The sequence below is a fragment of the Castor canadensis genome, chromosome 11 (genome assembly GCF_047511655.1).
Source record: "Castor canadensis chromosome 11, mCasCan1.hap1v2, whole genome shotgun sequence".
NCBI classification, from domain to species: domain Eukaryota; kingdom Metazoa; phylum Chordata; class Mammalia; order Rodentia; family Castoridae; genus Castor; species Castor canadensis.
In genome coordinates this window covers 42,587,862-42,608,079 of record NC_133396.1, presented here as the reverse complement: position 1 = coordinate 42,608,079, position 20,218 = coordinate 42,587,862, and the positions used below count along the sequence as shown (strand labels likewise).

The 20,218-nt window shown below is 36.2% G+C and overlaps 1 protein-coding gene, 1 non-coding gene and 1 pseudogene across 11 annotated transcripts in view; 2 read left to right on the top strand and 1 right to left on the bottom strand.

The window, feature by feature from the left end:
• The window catches only part of Nf1 (neurofibromin 1), a 272,178-nt gene that overhangs the window by 122,969 nt on the left and 128,991 nt on the right, over positions 1-20,218 (top strand). For 9 of the 10 annotated variants that reach the window (XR_012438691.1, XM_074046432.1, XM_074046430.1 and 6 more), the window contains 14 exons: positions 718-841; positions 2,118-2,279; positions 3,438-3,687; positions 4,200-4,273; positions 4,507-4,590; positions 6,186-6,626; positions 7,019-7,158; positions 7,440-7,562; positions 8,421-8,504; positions 9,344-9,460; positions 10,035-10,216; positions 10,329-10,540; positions 13,356-13,517; positions 13,657-13,760. Coding sequence is in view for 9 of the 10 variants with exons in the window: in XM_074046432.1 (XP_073902533.1) it covers positions 718-841; positions 2,118-2,279; positions 3,438-3,687; positions 4,200-4,273; positions 4,507-4,590; positions 6,186-6,626; positions 7,019-7,158; positions 7,440-7,562; positions 8,421-8,504; positions 9,344-9,460; positions 10,035-10,216; positions 10,329-10,540; positions 13,356-13,517; positions 13,657-13,760 (2,259 nt within the window). In the remaining variant the exon portion in view is untranslated. The remainder of the gene's footprint in view (positions 1-717; positions 842-2,117; positions 2,280-3,437; positions 3,688-4,199; positions 4,274-4,506; positions 4,591-6,185; positions 6,627-7,018; positions 7,159-7,439; positions 7,563-8,420; positions 8,505-9,343; positions 9,461-10,034; positions 10,217-10,328; positions 10,541-13,355; positions 13,518-13,656; positions 13,761-20,218) is intronic. The other variant, XM_074046426.1, reaches the window with a different exon arrangement.
• LOC141414242 (U4 spliceosomal RNA) lies at positions 415-496 on the bottom strand (annotated as a pseudogene).
• On the top strand, positions 8,083-8,156 carry Trnat-agu (transfer RNA threonine (anticodon AGU)). Its single transcript has one exon. It is a non-coding gene; the product is annotated as a tRNA-Thr (tRNA).

Below are 20,218 nucleotides of genomic sequence, written 5' to 3'. Positions count from 1 at the left end.
ATAAGACAAATTTAAAGTGCTCAGAAAGCCACTTGTGGCTTGCTAGTGGTTACCATCCTAGATAGTATAGTTCTAGAGTAGGGATCAGCAAACTTGTTTTCTAAAGGGACAGATGGGAAATATGTTAGGCTCTGTAGGTCATCTAGTCATAGCTTCTCATTGCTGCTTTGGAGCAAGAAAGTAGCCATGGACAACATGTGAATGAATGAACATGGCTTTCTGTGTTCCATGAAAACTTTATTTATAAAAGCAAATGCTGGGCTGGTTTTGTTTTGTAGGTACAGACCCCCACTGTAGAATGCTTTTGCTTATATACATCCTCTGCTGTGCATGTGACTTATCATTTCTAATTATGCCCACTGAAAGGATGGGATTCATAGGTAAAAGTTTGGACAGTAGAGGGGCTTTTAAATTCTTTTTTTTTTTTTTTTTCAATTAGCAACAGTCATGCCTTGGATAAACCTCATTGGCTATGATACTGCAACTGCACAAAGCAGTTAAGTCCTTACTTTAAAAATATAATCTATAGACTTATTTCCTTTGATTATGGTGCTATTAGCACTTGAATTATAATTTCTCTAAAACAAATCCTACAAGGGACGTTAAGAATCTCTAAGTTTGTATCTGTCATGAGAGTACACTTCTTATGTGTGATTATATGCATGTTATACTATTTATTGATGATTTTGGTAACAATAAGCTTTATGTTTACTGCAGTTCACAAATGCTGTTTTACATATGCAAGAAATTAACTAGCCATCAAATGCTTAGTAGCACAGAAATTCTCAAGTGGTTACGGGAAATTTTGATATGCAGGAATAAATTTCTTCTTAAAAATAAGGTAAGGAAATAACATTTTTAAAATTGGAAGAGTATTTGGAATAGTAATGGTACAGATTAAGGAAATGTTTAAAAGTCAAATTAGGTTCTACTTCAGCTCCTCCCTGTACATGGTCCTTAAGAGAACACATGTGCAGAGGACAAGGGCTGACAAAATTTTAAAAATTACTCTGAGATGTTGGTTTAAAAACTGCAATTTCGATGAATTCTAGTTGACTTAAGCAGGACTCCTTGGCACAGGCCTAGAAGTGGAGGCTTCTATACCCGTAAGAGGCTGAGAAGCACATTCTTTCTTTACTCTCAAGTCCATACTAAGATTTAGATCACATGACTAGACAGTGCAGAAAATGTTATTTATCAAAAAGCTGAAAGGAAGAGGCCCTCAATCTAGGTTAACTTATATTCCTTCCATAAAGACTTCATATTTAAAAAGATCAAGAGTCTTTCTAAAGTTGGTTGAAGGGTAATTTTTGATTCTGAAGATTGAAATGTGATAGAGTTGTGAGGATAAGAAAGAGCCTTACATTTCTTTTAACATACAGTTTCTGTAATTTCAAAGTTATATTATGACATAGTTTCAGGAATACTTGATTTAGTGAGTTTTTGTTTTATCCTAGAATCATAGCCATAAGAAATCTTAAATGTATCAAACTAACTTGCTTTTCAGTGCCATGCATTTTGTTAATTTTATTTTTAGAAATGTACTAATAATGAGATGAGTTTCTTCACATCTGGCTTACCTTGTGTTAATATAGTGGAACTTAATGCCAAAGATAAGGAAAGAGATTAGACTTCAGAATTTTGTGCCCTTGCCTACAGTATAATACCTACATTACAAGCATTAGTAAAATCACTCCTATGATAAACTTGGCATATAACTTTATCTCAAAAGAGTCAGCTTCTAATTATTCTGACATGGCACAGGATAAAATGGGAAAAAAATCGTTGTCATTTATAATTGACTGAGATTGCCTTATGGTTTTCATACAAGATATTTATGTTACTGATATTTCAGATAAGTCCATGTTATATTTTATTTACATTTCCAGAATCTGCTGTGAGTGATGATTTGAAGAGTAGAAAGCTGAGTGGAGTTTGAAAGACACTGAGCAAATATTTGTCCTGATGAGCTTTGTCCTAATGAATGTTTCTCAGTGTTAGGCCTAGGGATTGAGAGGAGAGGTTTCTAGGTTGTCTTAAACAGATAGACAATTCACATAAAGTATTTATTCCTTTTGGTTGTCATTGCTTCAGGAGAATTTATTTCTTTTTTCTAGCAGGCAGATAGAAGTTCCTGTCACTTTCTTTTCCTTTATGGAGTAGGATGTGATGTTCCTGCTAGTGGAACTACCACTCAGATGTCCATGGATCATGAAGAATTACTACGTACCTATACTCCTGGAGCATCTCTGCGGAAGGGAAAAGGAAATTCCTCCATGGTAAGCAGCTTCTTTTGTGATTTTCCTGTAACATCATCTGTGCTCTGTTTTTTTTCCTGAGTGAACTTTAGTAAATTTGAACTCGGTAATATAGCACAGTAGTTAAAAACTACTTAGATTCTAGTTGTATCACTCCTCTGTGTGGAAACTTGGACAACTTCTTTACAGCTCTGTGCGTCAGCTTTTCAAATTTAAAATGGAGATAGCTGGGCATTGTGATTCTTCCCTGTAATCCCAGCACCCAGGTGGCTAAGGCAGTAGAATCAAAAATTCAGGGCCAGCTGGGCTACATAGTGAGAGACCCTATTGGGTGGGGGAAAGCAGTCAATAAAATGAGGATTATAACAATATTTGCCACAGAGTCTTGTAAGGATTAAATTAGATCAGGTGTAAACAGCACTTGATTATTTGACACTATAGCTGATAAGTATAGCTATTATAATCCTCTACCCCATAAGAAAAAACATTCATATCTAGAAGTTTAAAAGCTGTGAAGTTCAAATTTACTAGGATAAAAACAAAACATTTTGCTTAATGTTGATGGGTAATTGTCCCCAAGTTGTTTAAGTATAAGTGAAAGTATCAAATCATTACAGAAGAATTTGTTTTCCAAACTTTACTTTTTCACCCTTAATTTTTAATACAGCCTTCTACTGAGGAATAAAGCTCAGCTAAGCAATATAGTAATATTATTTGTTTGCCCATAGAATTTGCATCTGTTTTGAAAATGAGTTGCTTCATTTCATGTTTGGGGAATATGTGATTCAGAATCAAATATATCTTTTACCATAATATTTGATTCTTATTTATGCCTTTATTTCAAGCAGTGCTGCAATGTATTTTGTTTCTTCCCTCTAGGAAGCAATATTTACTATTTCTTCCTCTTCCTTTATCATTTTTAACTGATGGAGAAGTGCATTACATTTTTGCTGAAGCTGTGTTAGACTTAATTTGCATTTCTAGAATCTAGAGTATGGTAATAATCTATTTGAGTGGAAATTTGACAGATTTATTTGAAAAACTTCTGATTAAAGAGGAAAGCTCTTGTGAGTTTTGTATGAGGATGTATATGGTACAGGGTGTGTCGCATTGCTGAGTTTTGTAACTAAGATCACCTAAGTTGCAAATATATGCTTCCCACACACTCCTGATTTCTAGGATAGTGCAGCGGGGTGCAGTGGAACCCCTCCAATATGCCGACAAGCTCAGACCAAGCTGGAGGTAGCCTTGTACATGTTTCTGTGGAGCCCTGACACTGAAGCTGTTCTGGTTGCCATGTCCTGTTTTCGCCACCTCTGTGAGGAAGCAGATATCCGGTGTGGGGTGGATGAAGTGTCGGTGCACAACTTCTTGCCCAACTATAACACATTCATGGAGTTTGCCTCTGTCAGCAACATGATGTCAACAGGTAAATGTGGGTAATGGGCTTTTTGTTTTTCTACTCAGTCTGCTTTGAATCACACGACATCTGATTATATTAAAAATGTGAGGGTGTAGTTAAGATTACACTTTGTAAATTTACAGGGCTAATTCAAATAACTTACTTGAAATTAATAGCATTTAAAATAAATTGTTAGTATCTATGTGCTATGCATTTGTTAAATAATTGGTCATGTAGATTACCATGAGTTGGAGATTACATAAAATATTCTTGAATTGTGCATAGTGAAGTTCTAAGCACATTGGCATGTATTTTGAGTAAACCATAGATGGGAGAATGACTGTTTTATACTGTGGACATTATGGAGTTCAAGATGAATACCTTTCCTATGAGGCTGGTAAAAGGAAGTGTTCAGCGTTACCATTTGAAGCATTCCTTCCATTCCTTATACTCTGCCTTTTGGGTGGAAGTTGTCAAGTTCCCCATTGACACATAGGACTCTCAGCATACTAACTTGATTTGCCTTTGTCTTTTTTTAGGAAGAGCAGCACTTCAGAAAAGAGTAATGGCACTGCTAAGGCGCATTGAACATCCCACTGCAGGAAACACAGAGGTATGCCCTCAGCAACAGACACACCCCTCCAAGGCTTCTACCCTCAGAATCTTTGCACCCTTCTACCCTTTGAATCCTGTTGTTATCCGTGTGATCAGGAATAGCTTTTGAAGCAAATCTGACAAATATGCATATTATAAGTTGGATGTTATACTTGAAATCTGGAAAGCTGCTGATTGATTTTTTGCTCTTGGCTTGAATTTGCTTTCAAGTGACAATTGCCTTCATTTTAGGCTTGGGAAGATACACATGCAAAATGGGAACAAGCAACAAAACTAATCCTGAACTATCCAAAAGCCAAAATGGAAGATGGCCAGGTGAGTTTGTAAAGTTGATTTTTATCTGTTAATTGATCTGCCATTTCACTTACGTAATCCTTTTTGAGTCACTCTTAGTGTAATAAGTATATAGTTGTTTGTCTTAAGACTACTTAATTGTGGTTCATCTACACCTGTACTGTCTAATGTGATTATTGAAACTTAGAATAAAATAAAATTAATTAAAATTAAAAATATTGCACAACACTGCTAGAAACCAGTTACTGTATAGACCATTCCTTCCTTCTCGCATCTCCTTTTCTCCCCTGTCTTTCCTCCTTTTTGCTTTTGCAGTACTACAGTTTGAACTCAGAATCTGTGCTTGCTAATTAGGTGCTCTACCACTTGAACCACTTCCCCAGACCTTTTATTGCTTTAGTTATTTTTCACATAGGGTGTCACATTTCTGCTGAGTAGGTGGATTATAGGTGTCTTAGTCTCCTTTATCTTACTCTTTCTTTCTTCATCAAAGTATTTCACAGAATTTTCAGAAAATGGGTGATGGGGTTAAAAAAAAATTAAAATGGAAATAACTCATTTTGCTATTTTGTCAGATATTCTAATTAAGAGATGTGGTGGGCTGTAGATTGAACCCATTATAGGTTAAATGAAATTCAAAAATTTGGACATTTCATTAAACTGTTATTATCAAATGTACAATTTCATTCATCAACTGTTGTCAATTTATTACCTCAGAAATTAGTAATTAATTAGTATTTTTATACATTTGATTTGTATCACCCATTTTGCTTTCATTATTTGGTATTTGAGAGAAACTGGTCATTCTCTCATTTTTTTTCTGTCATTGTTAATTAGAACAAGAAAAAAAGGTGTTTTTTTTTTTTTTTGTAAAGTAAAATTACATACCTAGTATTATTGGTGGAGTTGGTAACTATCACATAATCAATTTTAGAATATTTCCATCATCTCAAAGACAAACCAAAACCCATTCCTGTCAGCTCATTCTGTCCCTGCTGCCCCCAGCCACCTCCCCTTTTTCCTGCCTTTTTGTCTCCACCCCTTCAGCTCTGGACAACCACTAATCTATATTGTCTCTATGGGTTTGCCTATTCTGGTGATTTCATATAAATAGAATCATAGATTATTGTGGGCTTTTAAAAAATTTTTATTATTGTTGTACTAGGGGAACAATGTGATGTTTATAAAAGTTCTCATAATGTATCATAATTGAATTCACCCCCTCTATCATTCTCCCTTATTCCCACTCCTGAAATAGTGTCAGAAGGTCTCATTTTACCATTTGTATACACGAGTACATGATATTTCTACCATATTCACCCTCCTACACCCTTTCCTTGTTTTGTGACTTGCTTTTTTTCACTTAGCATAGTGTTTTCAAGGTTCATCATGTAACTCAAAGCTTTTAAAAAGATATGTGATACTCTGAATTTATTATATTAATCTAGCTGTAACAAAATATATCAGTGGCTCTTTAAAAGTATATATGGTGTTTACAAGTTTTGTTTTTTAAAATGTAAAAAATGTACTTTTGTACTGGAGAAATGACAGAGCAATTTGTCAGGTTTTATCCAGTTTAGGTTGATTCATGCTTTCCACCGCATTTTTGTGTTTAGGCTGCTGAAAGCCTTCATAAAACCATTGTTAAGAGACGGATGTCCCATGTGAGTGGAGGTGGATCCATAGATTTGTCTGATACAGACTCCCTACAGGAATGGATCAACATGACTGGCTTCCTTTGTGCTCTTGGTGGAGTATGCCTGCAGCAGAGAAGCAACTCTGGTCTGGCAACCTACAGTCCACCCATGGGTCCCGTCAGTGAACGTAAAGGTTCCATGATTTCAGTAATGTCCTCAGAAGGAAATGCAGATACACCTGTCAGCAAATTTATGGATCGGCTGTTGTCCTTAATGGTGTGTAACCATGAGAAAGTGGGACTTCAAATACGGACCAATGTTAAGGATCTGGTGGGTCTAGAATTGAGTCCTGCTCTTTATCCAATGCTATTTAACAAATTAAAGAATACCATCAGCAAGTTTTTTGACTCCCAAGGACAGGTAAGTATTCTCTGTTTTATTTTTCAGTCTTCTTATGTATAGAGTAACATGTTTGAAATAATAAAGCCTTTTTCTTTCAGATCATTTAAATTGGGTACTGGCATGAAAATTAACTCATAATTTAAAAAAATAGTCAAAAAGCTTACAGACAGAGGAGTTATCTAATGTAGAGATCAATTTGCTTCTTAGGGACTCTGACTTGTAAGTGTGCCTGGAGGTATGAAAGTCTTGGGTATGGGTATGAATGCCTGTGTGTATCTATGTTTGTGTATTTATGTGGGTGTGTGTATTTCTGCCTGTGTGTGATATTTAGGTCAGTCAGTTTCATCTCTCTGCCATCTCTCTTCTTTACATTGATGGTAAATCACTTGTGTATTTTGTTCCTTGTATAGGTTTTATTGACTGACACCAATACTCAATTTGTAGAGCAAACCATAGCTATAATGAAGAACTTATTAGATAATCATACTGAAGGCAGCTCTGAACATCTGGGACAAGCTAGCATTGAAGCAATGATGTTAAATCTGGTCAGGTAAGCATTCTGCTATTAAAATATAACAGAAACATGTTTTCAGAGGTAAGAAAAAACCTCTTATGCATTGAAAAAGGTAATTTTTATTTGCCATCCTTTACAGCATCCAAAGTGACTATCAGATAGCCAGAAGATGTATATGTTCTCACCTAAATAAGGTTAAAAATCTTAATCATGTTTAAAGTTAATTTAGTCATTATACCTGGAGATTAAAACATTTAGAATATCTTTTCTTTTGTCTATATCTGATAATTTTTTTAAATGTTTCTTTGCCTAAATAGATATGTACGTGTACTTGGGAACATGGTCCATGCAATTCAGATAAAAACAAAACTGTGTCAGTTAGTTGAAGTAATGATGGCAAGGAGAGATGACCTCTCATTTTGTCAAGAGATGAAATTTAGGTGAGTTCTCAAAAGTGTAAATTAAGGTCTTGTAAATGTTATGTAAAATGGAGTGTAGTACCACACTGTAGGTATATGGTTATCTGGGTAAAAGGGGCATTTTGCATGTTTGTTTTTCTTTGAATATCTTCGCATATTTCCTAAAGCTTTGTGGACATGGAAATCCTCCCCTTTTCTAAAATTGTGCTGAATTTGCACTAAAAATTTAATTCTGCTTCCAAACTGGTACCATCAAAGGGTCAACATAGAGGACCAATATCCAAGTGACACCTGTTTATGCCTTCTGACTTTTACAGTAATATCTGTGACAGAAATATCTCTTTCGTAAAGTTGTCATGTCACCTTGATTATTTGGCTATTTGCACTATTAAAAAGTCTTGGTGGGCTGGGCGCTGTTGGCTCACACCTGTAATCCTGGCTTCTCAGGAGGCAGAGATGAAGAGAATCATAGTTTGAAGCCAGCCCTGAGTGAATAGTTTGTGAGACCCTCTCTCAAAAAAATCCATTACAAAAAAGTGCTGGCAGAGTGGCTTAAGCAGTAAGAGTGCCTGCCTAGTAAGCATGAGGTCCTGAGTTCAAACCTCAGTGCTGCCAAAAAAATAAATAAATCTTGCTGGGTGTGGTGCTGGATGTCTGTTAAACCCAGCATTTGGGAGGCGGAGGCAGGAGGATCAAGAATTTGAAGCCAACCTGGGGTGCAATAGAAAGTTCCAGGCTAGCAAGGGCCACCTAGTGAGACCCTATCTCAAGAAAATAAATTAAAAATTTTTAAATAAAACATCTTATTGTAAAGGGGTGTGCTTGTGATTTTTTTTTTTTAAGTGTTTGCTGTTTTCCCTTGTTTTCACCATTCTATAGGAATAAGATGGTAGAATACCTGACAGACTGGGTTATGGGAACATCAAACCAAGCAGCGGATGATGATGTAAAATGTCTTACAAGGTAAAAAAAAAAAAAAAGAGAGAGAGAGAATAATATTTCAACATTAGCAGGTTTTACTCTAGGCATTAAAACTATTTCATTGTTTCATTATGGCTATTATACATACATTTGTATTTCAGTTCTTAGAATGCCAAGCTTTTGCATTTCAAATATATAAAGTATCAATCTTTATTATTACCCTTTTTTTTTCTTAAACTGAAATATTTAGTTAAAACAAATGTGAGTGTGTTATGTCTGGAAAGTTAGTATTGGCAACTTAGGAAGAACAGTCTCATTACTGAGAAAGAAGATATATAAGGCATTAGATTGTTTTATAATTGGATAGATAACAGATATTATTTGAGGAACTTAATTATGTTGAGTCTAAGAAGTAATTAAGTGTGCTTTAATGATAAACACATTAATGTATATCAGAAAACGATTAAACACCATGAACTTCATAATACCCATTTGCATATGTTTCTAGCACATACTTTTGATTGATTTTGAAAAAAATGTTTAAAGCTTATATGGTGCTGGAGATTGAACCGAAGGCTCATGCATGTTAAGCAGGCACTCTGCCAGTGAGCCACATCCCCAGCCCTGTATTTTTGACTTAAGGTCATCATTATGGCAAGATTAGTGTGCAAAAGTTATTATTACTATCATCCCCAATTTGAAATGTTTTTTTTTTGCATTCTTGGTCTACATATTTACACAGATTACTTAGGTGGTACTAATAATTTGTTTAATGAAATAGGTAGTTTGTAAAGTTTATGTCTTAATAAGAGGTTTATTTGAGGAGAAGGTAAAGTGGAAGAACCTGAAAGACTCACAGTTTCTAAATTATTTTTCTTCAGAGATTTGGACCAGGCAAGCATGGAAGCAGTAGTTTCACTCCTTGCTGGTCTTCCGCTACAACCTGAGGAAGGAGATGGTGTGGAACTGATGGAAGCCAAATCACAGTTATTTCTTAAGTAAATTTCATCCATCAAAAATACAAAGCCAAAAGCAAATAAAGTGCTCCCCCAGCCCTCCCTCAAAGCAAGTAACCAAAGTGGCAAGTGATTATATTTAGAAAATGTGCCTAATTGCTTTGGAATTATGGCCATTACCTGCTGTCTCAAAATATACCCTACTTATGAAGAAATACTCATAATGACAGGCCTGGGGTTGTGATTTTTAAAGAAAATAATGTGGTCAGTGAGTTTACTTGTAATAAAACCCAGATTGCTTCATTAAGTCCTTTGAAATGACATTGTCTGAACTATTTTGACCACTAATTTTACATGTTAAATGTTAAAATGACACATTTATCAGGAAAAGGTGCATGGATTTTGAACTTAGGTTGTGAAATGAGTACTGTACTTTGTCTAGATAAAATAACATTCATCACACAGCTTCATAATGAACCACACTGGCTAATTGCCCCAAGATGAGAGAGAAGCAAGTGCCCATGCCTACTCATGTGGTGATTATGTGATTATTTCAGAATGATCAGCTTTTTGATGTGAACCTCACTGTGTAAGGGTCAGCCTTTGTGTTTCTCAGGTACTTCACGCTATTTATGAACCTTTTGAATGACTGTAGTGAAGTTGAAGATGAAAACGCACAAACAGGTGGCAGGAAACGTGGCATGTCTCGGAGACTGGCATCCTTGAGGCACTGTACAGTCCTTGCAATGTCAAACTTACTCAATGCTAATGTGGACAGTGGACTTATGCACTCTATAGGTGAGATCAAAGGAAAGCTTGACATAGAAGTTTAAAACCTAGAGAGCTGGCATATAAACAAGTACTTCAGCAAGACCATGCAAATCAATTTATACTTATCTGTCCATCTCAGGTTTAGGTTATCACAAGGATCTCCAGACAAGAGCTACATTTATGGAAGTTCTGACAAAAATCCTTCAACAAGGAACAGAATTTGACACACTTGCAGAAACAGTGTTGGCGGATCGGTTTGAGAGACTCGTAGAGTTGGTCACAATGATGGGGGATCAGGGAGAGCTCCCTATAGCGATGGCTCTGGCCAATGTGGTCCCTTGTTCTCAGTGGGTAAGTTTCTTGAGAAAGTGGGGAAGAAGAGTGCTTGGTACATAGCAAATGCTTCAAAATATGTTTGTTAAATAAGTGTTTATTAATGGGTTGATAAAATTTAAGAACCCAAACTTCATAGTTAAGCAGTTTTTCAGCTGTAGGGAAATAGCTGGCACTCTTACATGTTTCTACTATTCTATCTCATTCCACCCTACTGAAAAATTTCATTTAAACACCAATTAAAAGAAAAATTAAAAACCACTGATCTGGTCCAGTGTCTTTATATATTAGATAAGGTAATTAGATTAAACCAATTTTAGATAGCTGTTAGTAATGCTGGAACTGGAATCCATGATTTATGCCTGTTTACTACCTCCAGTTGGCTATGTTTTATAACTCCTTGTATTAGTTACTTTTTACTTTAAGCATGCTATTTGCATTTGAAATTGTGATATTGCTTATTTTCAATATTGAAGATACATCTTTTTGGCCTCTCTCTTAATTTAATGAAAAACTTTCCTCTAACTACAACATTCTTACTAATACATGCTAAAATTTCAAAAAGGGTTGTTCCTTTCCATGTTAAAAAGCCATTTGATTGGCAGTATGCCCATTTCCCCATTGTAATGGTGTCCTAATAAATCTGTTTCCTCCTTAAAAAAAAAAAAAAGTCATTTGATTTATCCTACCAAAAAATGACTTTAATAATAGTAACGTCTAGTTAATAAGGTCTACTGTCATTACCTGGATGTTTGTTTCTGCTTATTTTCATAAAGTAAATTCACAGTCTTTACCTTAGCCTACAAGGCTGTACCCAATCTGGGCTATGCCTCTTCTCTGCCTTCATTTTAGGCCATTGTATTTCTTGTTCACCAAAATTAAGCCACACTGGCCACCTTTGTGTTCCTCAAATATTTTATATCTATTCCTGCTTTTGAGCACTCTTGCTGCTGCTTAAAATGTTTCTCTTGATTATTTTGATTTGATTCAAATATTTTAGTAAGATCACTTAACATTGTTCCTACCCTCTTACCAGAGTTTTACATGTACAGTATAGTAATGCTATCTACCAACACAATAATGCACAGCAGTTCTCTAGGACTTAGTCTTCTTGCATAACTAAAGTTTTAGGATCATTGATTAGCAGCACCCCCCCAGATTACTGAAATCTTCTGAAGCCTAAAATCAGTTCACAGATCTTCAAATGTTTTATAAATGTGGATATTCTGAATTATCTTTTTAATATCCACCTGTAATTAACACTAAAGATACTCAGTAATTTTCATAATAAATAATTAGGAGTTGGTAGAGCACTGTCTCTGAGTTTGATCCCCAGTACTGTAAAACAAAATAGAAATTGATTAAGTTTTCTCATAGTAAATAATTTCTGAGTTTTACATTAAATGATTTTTTTAAATTACTTTTTGAGACAGGGTCTCCCTGTGTAGCCCAGGCTGGCCTTAAACTTGCAGTCCTCTCAAATTCAGGGATTATAGGTATGCACCATCATGCTTTGCTTAAATGACTTATTTTGGTGCTAGAGATTGAACTGAAGGCCTGATGCATGTTAGGCAAGCTCTCTCCTATTAGTTATGACTCCAGCCCTTAAATGCTTTTATTTTGAGAAAGGCCACTTCTATTATAGCTGTACCTAAAAGAGAATTCAATATAAAATATTGCTTGAAATTTTTAATTCTGTTTTGTAAATATATTTTTAAATTAATTTGCTTAAAGTTTTCAGACTTAGAGGGGAGGAATGCAGTGTAGAAAAAAACCACTTAACACAGCATTCTTAAAATAACTGCTGTTTTGGCCTTTGTGGTTTTAGGGATTGAACCCAGGACCTTGTGTGTGCTAGGCAAACCTTGTACCACTGAGCTATATCCCTAGCCCAATAGTTCTATTTTGTAACTACATTTTCACAATTTTATATTAGAGAATATAGTTTTTGTATTTTGCCAAATATGTATTATGTAACTATGGGTAGTAGAGTAGAATACTAAGTATTGATGATTCTTTGGCTTCTAAGTTATTTGTGGTTAAGATTATTAAACTTTTCCTTTACTGAAATCAAGTTTTTGTAATCCTGGGACTAGGCCAGGTTGAGGGACTATGGACCATGATCCTGACCTTTGTTGTTGCTACTTGAGGGCTGAAGCATCTTTTTATGGTTATCTCTGTTCTCTCTAGGGCTCCTTTCATCTTGCGGTTAGTCAGTGATTTATTAGCAGATCATTCTTATTGAGTATACCAAAAAGGCATTATATAAGTAATAGATGGAATTTCAGTCCTCATTCCAACCACTCTAACTTTGTAAATCTGCCTGTTCTCTGGGTTTTGCATGCCCAGCCCAGATCCTTTTCTTCCTGATTTCTTAAAAATCCTACAGTCTTTCCATTTTTGTTTCTCTGCCTAGTCCATGAGTTCCCCTGACAGTGTGAAGAGAGCAGAGCTCTTTTGGTCACCAAAGTCTTATTTCTGCTCAGTGATTTCCTAAGGAAATGATCTATTCAAATGCCTCTGCCCATCAAATAAACTCTTCAGAATTATTCTCTAGTTCTACTTTCTCATATAATTTGAGCTGAATCCTAGAGTCTTTCTGTCTTCTGGCAAAGACTAGGTCTCTTATCTCTCACCACTTAATCCTTAGAATTGACATCTATAATAAACATTCATAAGCAGTCATTTATCATAGAAGAATGTATACAGATAAACCCCAAGAAAATATTAATCAGTTACAATTTACCTTGATTTGCCTTTTTGCCTATCTTCAGATTCTTGTTTATGAAAAATAAAAATATTCAAATTTAACACAATATTGTTTTGTTCTTAGGATGAACTAGCTCGAGTTCTGGTTACTCTGTTTGATTCTCGGCATTTACTCTACCAACTGCTCTGGAACATGTTTTCTAAGGAAGTAGAATTGGCAGACTCAATGCAGACTCTTTTCCGAGGGAACAGCTTGGCCAGTAAAATAATGACATTCTGCTTCAAGGTTTGTATCATTCATTTTGTGTGTGTATGCTAAGGTTTGTCAAGCAGCAATTACATATGGAATGTGTAGTGCAAATTATTTTTTTAATGCAAGATATATGGAGCCAGCATAACAAATTCCTAATAGTGCATTTCTTTAGGTATATGGTGCTACCTATCTACAAAAACTCCTGGATCCTTTATTACGAATTGTTATCACATCCTCTGATTGGCAACATGTGAGCTTTGAAGTGGACCCTACCAGGTTTGTCATCTTCTCATGTATAACTGCTCTCTTATCTTTTCACTATCATAGCAGGAGGGAAGGCCCTCATAATTTCTCCTCTTGATTGTTTTTTCGCCGTGAGACAAGGTCTCACTATGTATGTAGCCCAGCCTGGCCTTGGACTCTGGAGCCTCCTGCCTCAGCCTTTCTAGTGCTGGGATTATAGGCATGACCCTCCCTCTCCCAGCTCTCCCCTTAATTAAAATTAGTTTTTAATTATAAAATTTATACACAGATTTCTTTCTTTCTTCCTCCCCTCCTCCCCTCCTCCTCTCCTCCCTTCCTCCCTTCCTCCCTTCCTCCCTTCCTCCCGTCCTCCCTTCCCCCCTTCCTCCCTTCCCCTTCCCCTCCTTTTTAAATGGAACCATGTGCCTTAGATCTTTCTATAATAGTATGTGAAAATTAATCTCTTTTCTTTACATTGCTACATATTTCACAGTTTAGCTATGTGATTATTTAGTCAATACCATAGCCCTTTGGCTTTTGCAGTAACTTCCTAATTTTTGTTACAACATTATCTTTCATATTTGCCGTTTGCTGTAGAAATTACTCTTCTAAACATAAATCTCTTGTGTATTTTGGTGGTTCTGGAATAAACCTGGGATCTGTGCATGTTTGGCAAGCACTGTACCATTGAGCTGTATCCCCAACCCAACACAAATCTTCTTGTCACTTACTTTCTTAAGAATCTTCCTGAATTCTTAAAAATCCTACAGTCTTTCCATTTTTGTTTCTCTGCCTAGTCCATGAGTTCCCCTGACAGTGTGAGGAGAGCAGAGCTCTTTTGGTCACCAAAGTCTTATTTCTGCTCAGTGATTTCCTAAGGAAATGATCTGTTCAAATGCCTCTGCCCATCAAATAAACTCTTCAGAATTATTCTCTAGTTCTGCTTTCTCATATAATTTGAGCTGAATCCTAGAGTCTATTGACAGCAAGATAATTACAGACTTGTCTGCTTTTGTAGTCTGTCTATAATCTACCTTCACCTCATCATTTTCATATATACTCTGTACTTTAAACTCCAAGGATATATACACATGTTACATATTTTTTAAATAGCCTTGCACATGGGATCCTTTGGGTTTAGAGATGCCTAGTAAATAATACTGTTCAAATTGAAGATGGTAGGTTTTGTTGTGGCTCAGTGGAACAGTGCTTATCTAGCATATGTGAGGCCCTGGGTTCCATCTATAGCTTAAAGAAAAAAAAAAAAAATTCAGGAAGACGTGAATGAGATGAAAAGGAGTCTCCCAGAAAGCAGATTAGATTAGAAAATGTGACTTGACATTCTGTGGACACAAAGGCTTGCTAAGACTTTACCTTGAAGTATATCATCTTCCTCATCCCATACACAGCTGCATAAACATAGGCATCCTTCCCAGGGTCTGGCAAGCTTCTTACCACCCAAGTGAAAAGCAAACCAGAATATATCTTCTCTGCAGGCAGGCATATCTGAAGGGGAGAGGACAGCACTGAGCTAAGCAGGCTTAACTCTTTTTTTTTTTTCTAACTCCTGTAAGGACAGATGACTTAGGGGAAGGGAAAAAGGCCAGTGGGTAATAAAGGGTGCATTTTAAGGCACCATTTTGTAAATTTCTCTACCTGTTCCCAGGTCCCATTCATATACACAGAATGCATATGAACAAAGAAATCATCTTTTTTCCTGTGCACTATACCACTAATGTAAGACTTAACTGTGATGGTTTATTTTATAAATTTGTCTTTCCTTTAGACAATCGGCTTTTATACACTTTGAACATTTTTTTTATCCTTTTATGAGTACTCAGCCATGATACCTGGTTTATTTTCGTAAGTATTTGTTGAAGGAATGAATTTAACTGATTATCTTTTGCTTTGCTTTTGATAAGCCACATAGTACCATTCTCTTATCTGTCAATTAGGATCAAACTGAAAGATTAAGATTATTTTTTTATTTCATTTTCAGAGCTGCTTTGATGATTGTTCTTCCTAAATAACTACTACTTAGCAACTTTATATCACTGGTATTTTTGACTCTGCCTTTGCTGAAGTTTCAGCTGCAGTATCTAATCAGAACTCTAGCACTAAATTCCCAATTTTTATTAAAGTAGTTAAATATAGTTTAAAACTTAAAAGCAACATTCTTTTGAAGCCATCTTGTATTTTGTTACCATTAAGCAATTTCACATTCTTTTTTTTGATAGTTTCTCATGTCTTTTTATTTTTTAAATTTCAAGTGTACATTTCTGTTAATTATAATCAACAGTGCTGTACAATCTATCTCCAGAGCTACTTATTCATCCTGACTGTAACCAACCATTTCCTGTTCTTTTCTTCATCCCTTCTCCCCCAGCCCTTGGTAGTCACCATTCTAGTCTCTGCATCTGTAGAGTTTGATTTTTCTTTTTTAATATTTCACATGTAAGTGAGATCATGGAGTATTTGTCTTTTTTGTGTCTGCTTTAGTTCACTTAGTATAACATCTTCCAGGTTCATCCATATTGTCACAAATGACATGCCTTCCTTCTTTTTTAAGCCTGAATAGTATTCTACTCTGTGTGTTTATACACTCACATACCACATTTTATTTATCCATTCACTTATCTATATCTTGGCTACAGAATAATCCTGCAGTGAACATAGGTGTGCAGATACCTCTTTTGGCATGCTTGATTTGGTTTCTTTTAGATAAATACCTAGAAGTCAGATTACTTAATCATACGGCATTTCCATTTTTAATTGTTTGAGGAACCTCCATAGTGTTTTCCATAATTGCTGTGCTAATTTACATTACCACCAACAATGTTTATCAGTTTCTGTTTTTCCACATTCTTGTTAACACTTACTTTCTTTAATCTTTTCGCCACTCTGATTAGGTGTGATGTAATATCTCATTGTAGTTTTAAGTTGCATTTCTCTGATGATTAATGGAGTTGAGTAGTTTTGTTAAACTTGTTGGCCATTTGTATCTTTTCTTTTGAGAAATGTCTTAGGCCCTTTGCCCAGTTTTTAGTCATGTTAGTTTGCAGATATTTTCTCCAAGTCTACTTGTCATCGGATTTTTTTTTCTTTTTTTTTGTGGGACTGAAGTTTGAATTCAGGGCTCCATGTTTTTGCAAAGCAGATACTCTGCTGCTTGAGCCACACCTTCAGTCCATTTTGCTTTTGCTATTTTGGAGATGGGGGGGGTCTCATGAACTGTTTGCCTGGGCCAGCCTCGAACTGCACTCTTTCTGATCTTAGCCTCCCAAGTAGTGAGGATTACAGGTGTGAGCCACTGGCACCCAGCAACTTTTTATTTTATCTTATTTTTTTAAATGTTACTAGGAGTTGAACTCAGGAGGGCCTTGCACCTGCTAAGCAGGTATTCTACCACTTGAGCCATGCCAAGTGGTAACCCTTTTTGCATTGGTTATTTTTGAGCTAGGGTCTCATTTTATGCTTGAGCAGGCCTGGACTGCCATCTTCTATTTGTGCTTCCCTTTCTAGCTAGTATGACAGGCTCTGGCCTCTGTGCCCAGCCATTGGTTGAGGTGGAGGTCTCACAAACTTTTTACTCAGGCTGGCCTGGAATCATGATCCACCTGATCTCCATCTCCTAAGTAGCCAGGATTATAGGCTTGAGCCACCACACCTGGAATTGCACTGAATCTTAAGATGCTTTGGTACTATGGACATTTAAATATTCTTCAAATCTGTGAACATGAGATATGTTTCCATTTATCTGTTTCATCTTCCATTTCATTTATTGATAGTCTATGGTTTTCAGAACTTTATACAGATCTTTCACTTGGTTAAATTTATTCATTCATTTTTGATGCTCTTGTAAATGACATTGGTTTCCTGATTTCTTTTTTGATAGCTCATTGTGAGTGTATAATGATTTTTGTATGTTGATTTTGTGTCCTGCAGACTTAGTGAATTTTTTTTTATTAAGCAATTTCACTTTCTAAAGGTTGAAGAATTACTTGGCAAGAGAATGAACTAACTGCCTAAAAGAGATCAGCTATACTAAGTGCCATGATGCAGATATAACAATTAGATTGAAAATGTAATGTCTTCAGGTCGCTTGAGGTCAGACCAAGGCCCACCCTGATATAAAGAACTTAAAAGTCTATACACTCACACATTCACAAGAAAAAAGCTGAAGAGCTGAGGATGTGGCTCAGTGGTAGAGCACTTGCTTAGCATGTGCACGGGAAGCTGAAAAACAGCAAATCTGTTTTAGTTTGCATTTTTGTTTTTGTGGTTCTGGGACTTGAACCCAGGGCTTCAAACATGTGGGGTGAGCTCTTTACCACTGATAAAGATCCTCTACCAGTAGCATCTCATTTTAGATCAATCAAAGGGTTGAGGTTACAGGGCAAACCATTGTCCCCAAAAGCAGGGGAGATAGCTGAATGTAGAGTATCACAGTTTACCAAAAGAAGAAGCTAGTATTCCATAATAGATTATAACTGATGAATTACTGACAGCTGAGTGTAGACAAGCTTGAGTGTTAAAAACTCCTGAGGCTCAGTCTTACGGGGACTCCTCCCCCCACACACCTTTTTGAATTTTACCTCCAGAAGACTTACCAGCTTCTCAGATGGTAGGAAAATTCCCTTGTGCTTTGGGCAGGGAAAGGGAAGGCGTAATCATTTAAAAATACACCTATAGGGTTCTGTTATCCTAACAAAGGTCTACCCTCAAGAGAAAACTACTGCTTTATAGAGTTTTATCTGACTGGGAGATGGGCAGTTAGCCAACTGTGGTCCTCTATAGCCTGTGTGTCTCACAAAAGTAGGAGGAGGAGGGAGAGGTTAAATTCTTCTAAAGGTTGTAGCTCAGGGAGTTTGACTTGATAATCAGGTGATGGAGATATAATCAGATTATAGGATATAGCCCTTCCCATTATATCTACAGGGCTTCAGTGTATTAACAGTGAATCATAACTGAGAGAGCTGGAACACAGAGACTATGTTATTTAAGAAGTTTCCAGGGAAGTCAGGTGCGGTGGCTCACACCTATAATTCCAGTTACTTGGTATTGCAGTTTGATGCTAGGCCAGGCAAAAAGTTTAAGACACCCCATCTCAACAGACAATCCAAGGATGTAATCCCATCTATGCAAGAGGCCCTGAGGCCTGCCCCAAGCCAAAACAAAACAAAACCCAAAACAACAACAACAAAAATGCCAGACCCTATCTGAAAAAATAAAGGGCTGAGGGATTTGGCTTAAGTGGAGAGCTCCTGCCTATTAAGCATGATGCCCTGGGTTCAATGCCCCCTCCCTGCCAAAAAATAAAAAAATTTTCCAGGGAAATTCACATACAGCAAGGGAGACAAAAACAACACCAGAGGAAATGAACATTTACAACTACAGCAGACATTAAAGACAACCCACAAGCCAGTTTATAGGCAGATTAAAATAAAACCTCATAGTAAAGGCCTATTTCCTTCAGTTCCTGTTAGTCAGTATATTGTGTCTGGCTTTCAACAGAAAGTTGCAAAGGGTGCAAACAGGCAAGACAGATCTCAGTCTGAAGAGACAAAGCAAGCATCAGAACCAGACTCAGGTGTGGCAGAGATTTTGTAATTGTCACATTGGGTATCTAAGATAACAGTGATCAACATGTTAAGAGCTAATTTTAAGAAAGGACAACATGTAAGAATAGGTGGGTAATGTAAGTAGAAAGATGGAAACCCTAAAAAGTTAAAAAAAAAAAACCAGAAAGCTAGAAATTAATAACTTTAAGAGAGAGAAAGAATGCCTTTGATGGGCTCATCACTAGATGAGACACAGCTGAGAAAGAACCGTGACCTTGATGTATCAGTAGAAAGTTCCCAAAGTGAAGCATAAGGAAAAAAAGACCCTCTTCCCACAATTTATAGGATGTAGTGAAAGCAGTGCTTAGAGAGAAATTAATTACATTAAATGTATATATTAGAAAAGAGGGTCTAAAATCAATATTTACTTTCACCTTAAAAAATTAAAGGAAAAATGATGAATATAAAGCAAGCAGAAGGAAAAGAATTTTTAAAATAGAGCAGAAATGAATGACATAGAAAACAATAGGAAAAAAAGACTGTTTCTTTGAAAACCAAACTGAGGGAAAAGTTTTGTTTACATGAACACTTAAATAATTGAACACAAAGCTTCATTATAGATTGGGATTAATAGAGTAGCCAACAAGTTACTGTGGGCGTATGGGAGGCGAGACAGCATTGAGGGGCTAGAAGGAACACCTGAGCCAAACCCACAAGGTCCCTGCTGCTAAATTAACTCAGACTTCCCACAAAGAATTGCCAGGGTTTCTAGTAATCCTTTGAATCTTGAAAAAAATAAAATGTTATTTTTTTATTCATACCCCAAAACTCTTAAATGCTCTCTAAAATTTGAAATACTCTTCTTGCCTCTTCATTGTTCTGCATGTTCATAACCAGTCTCTCAATTTTCTACATCTTCCAAGTCCATTT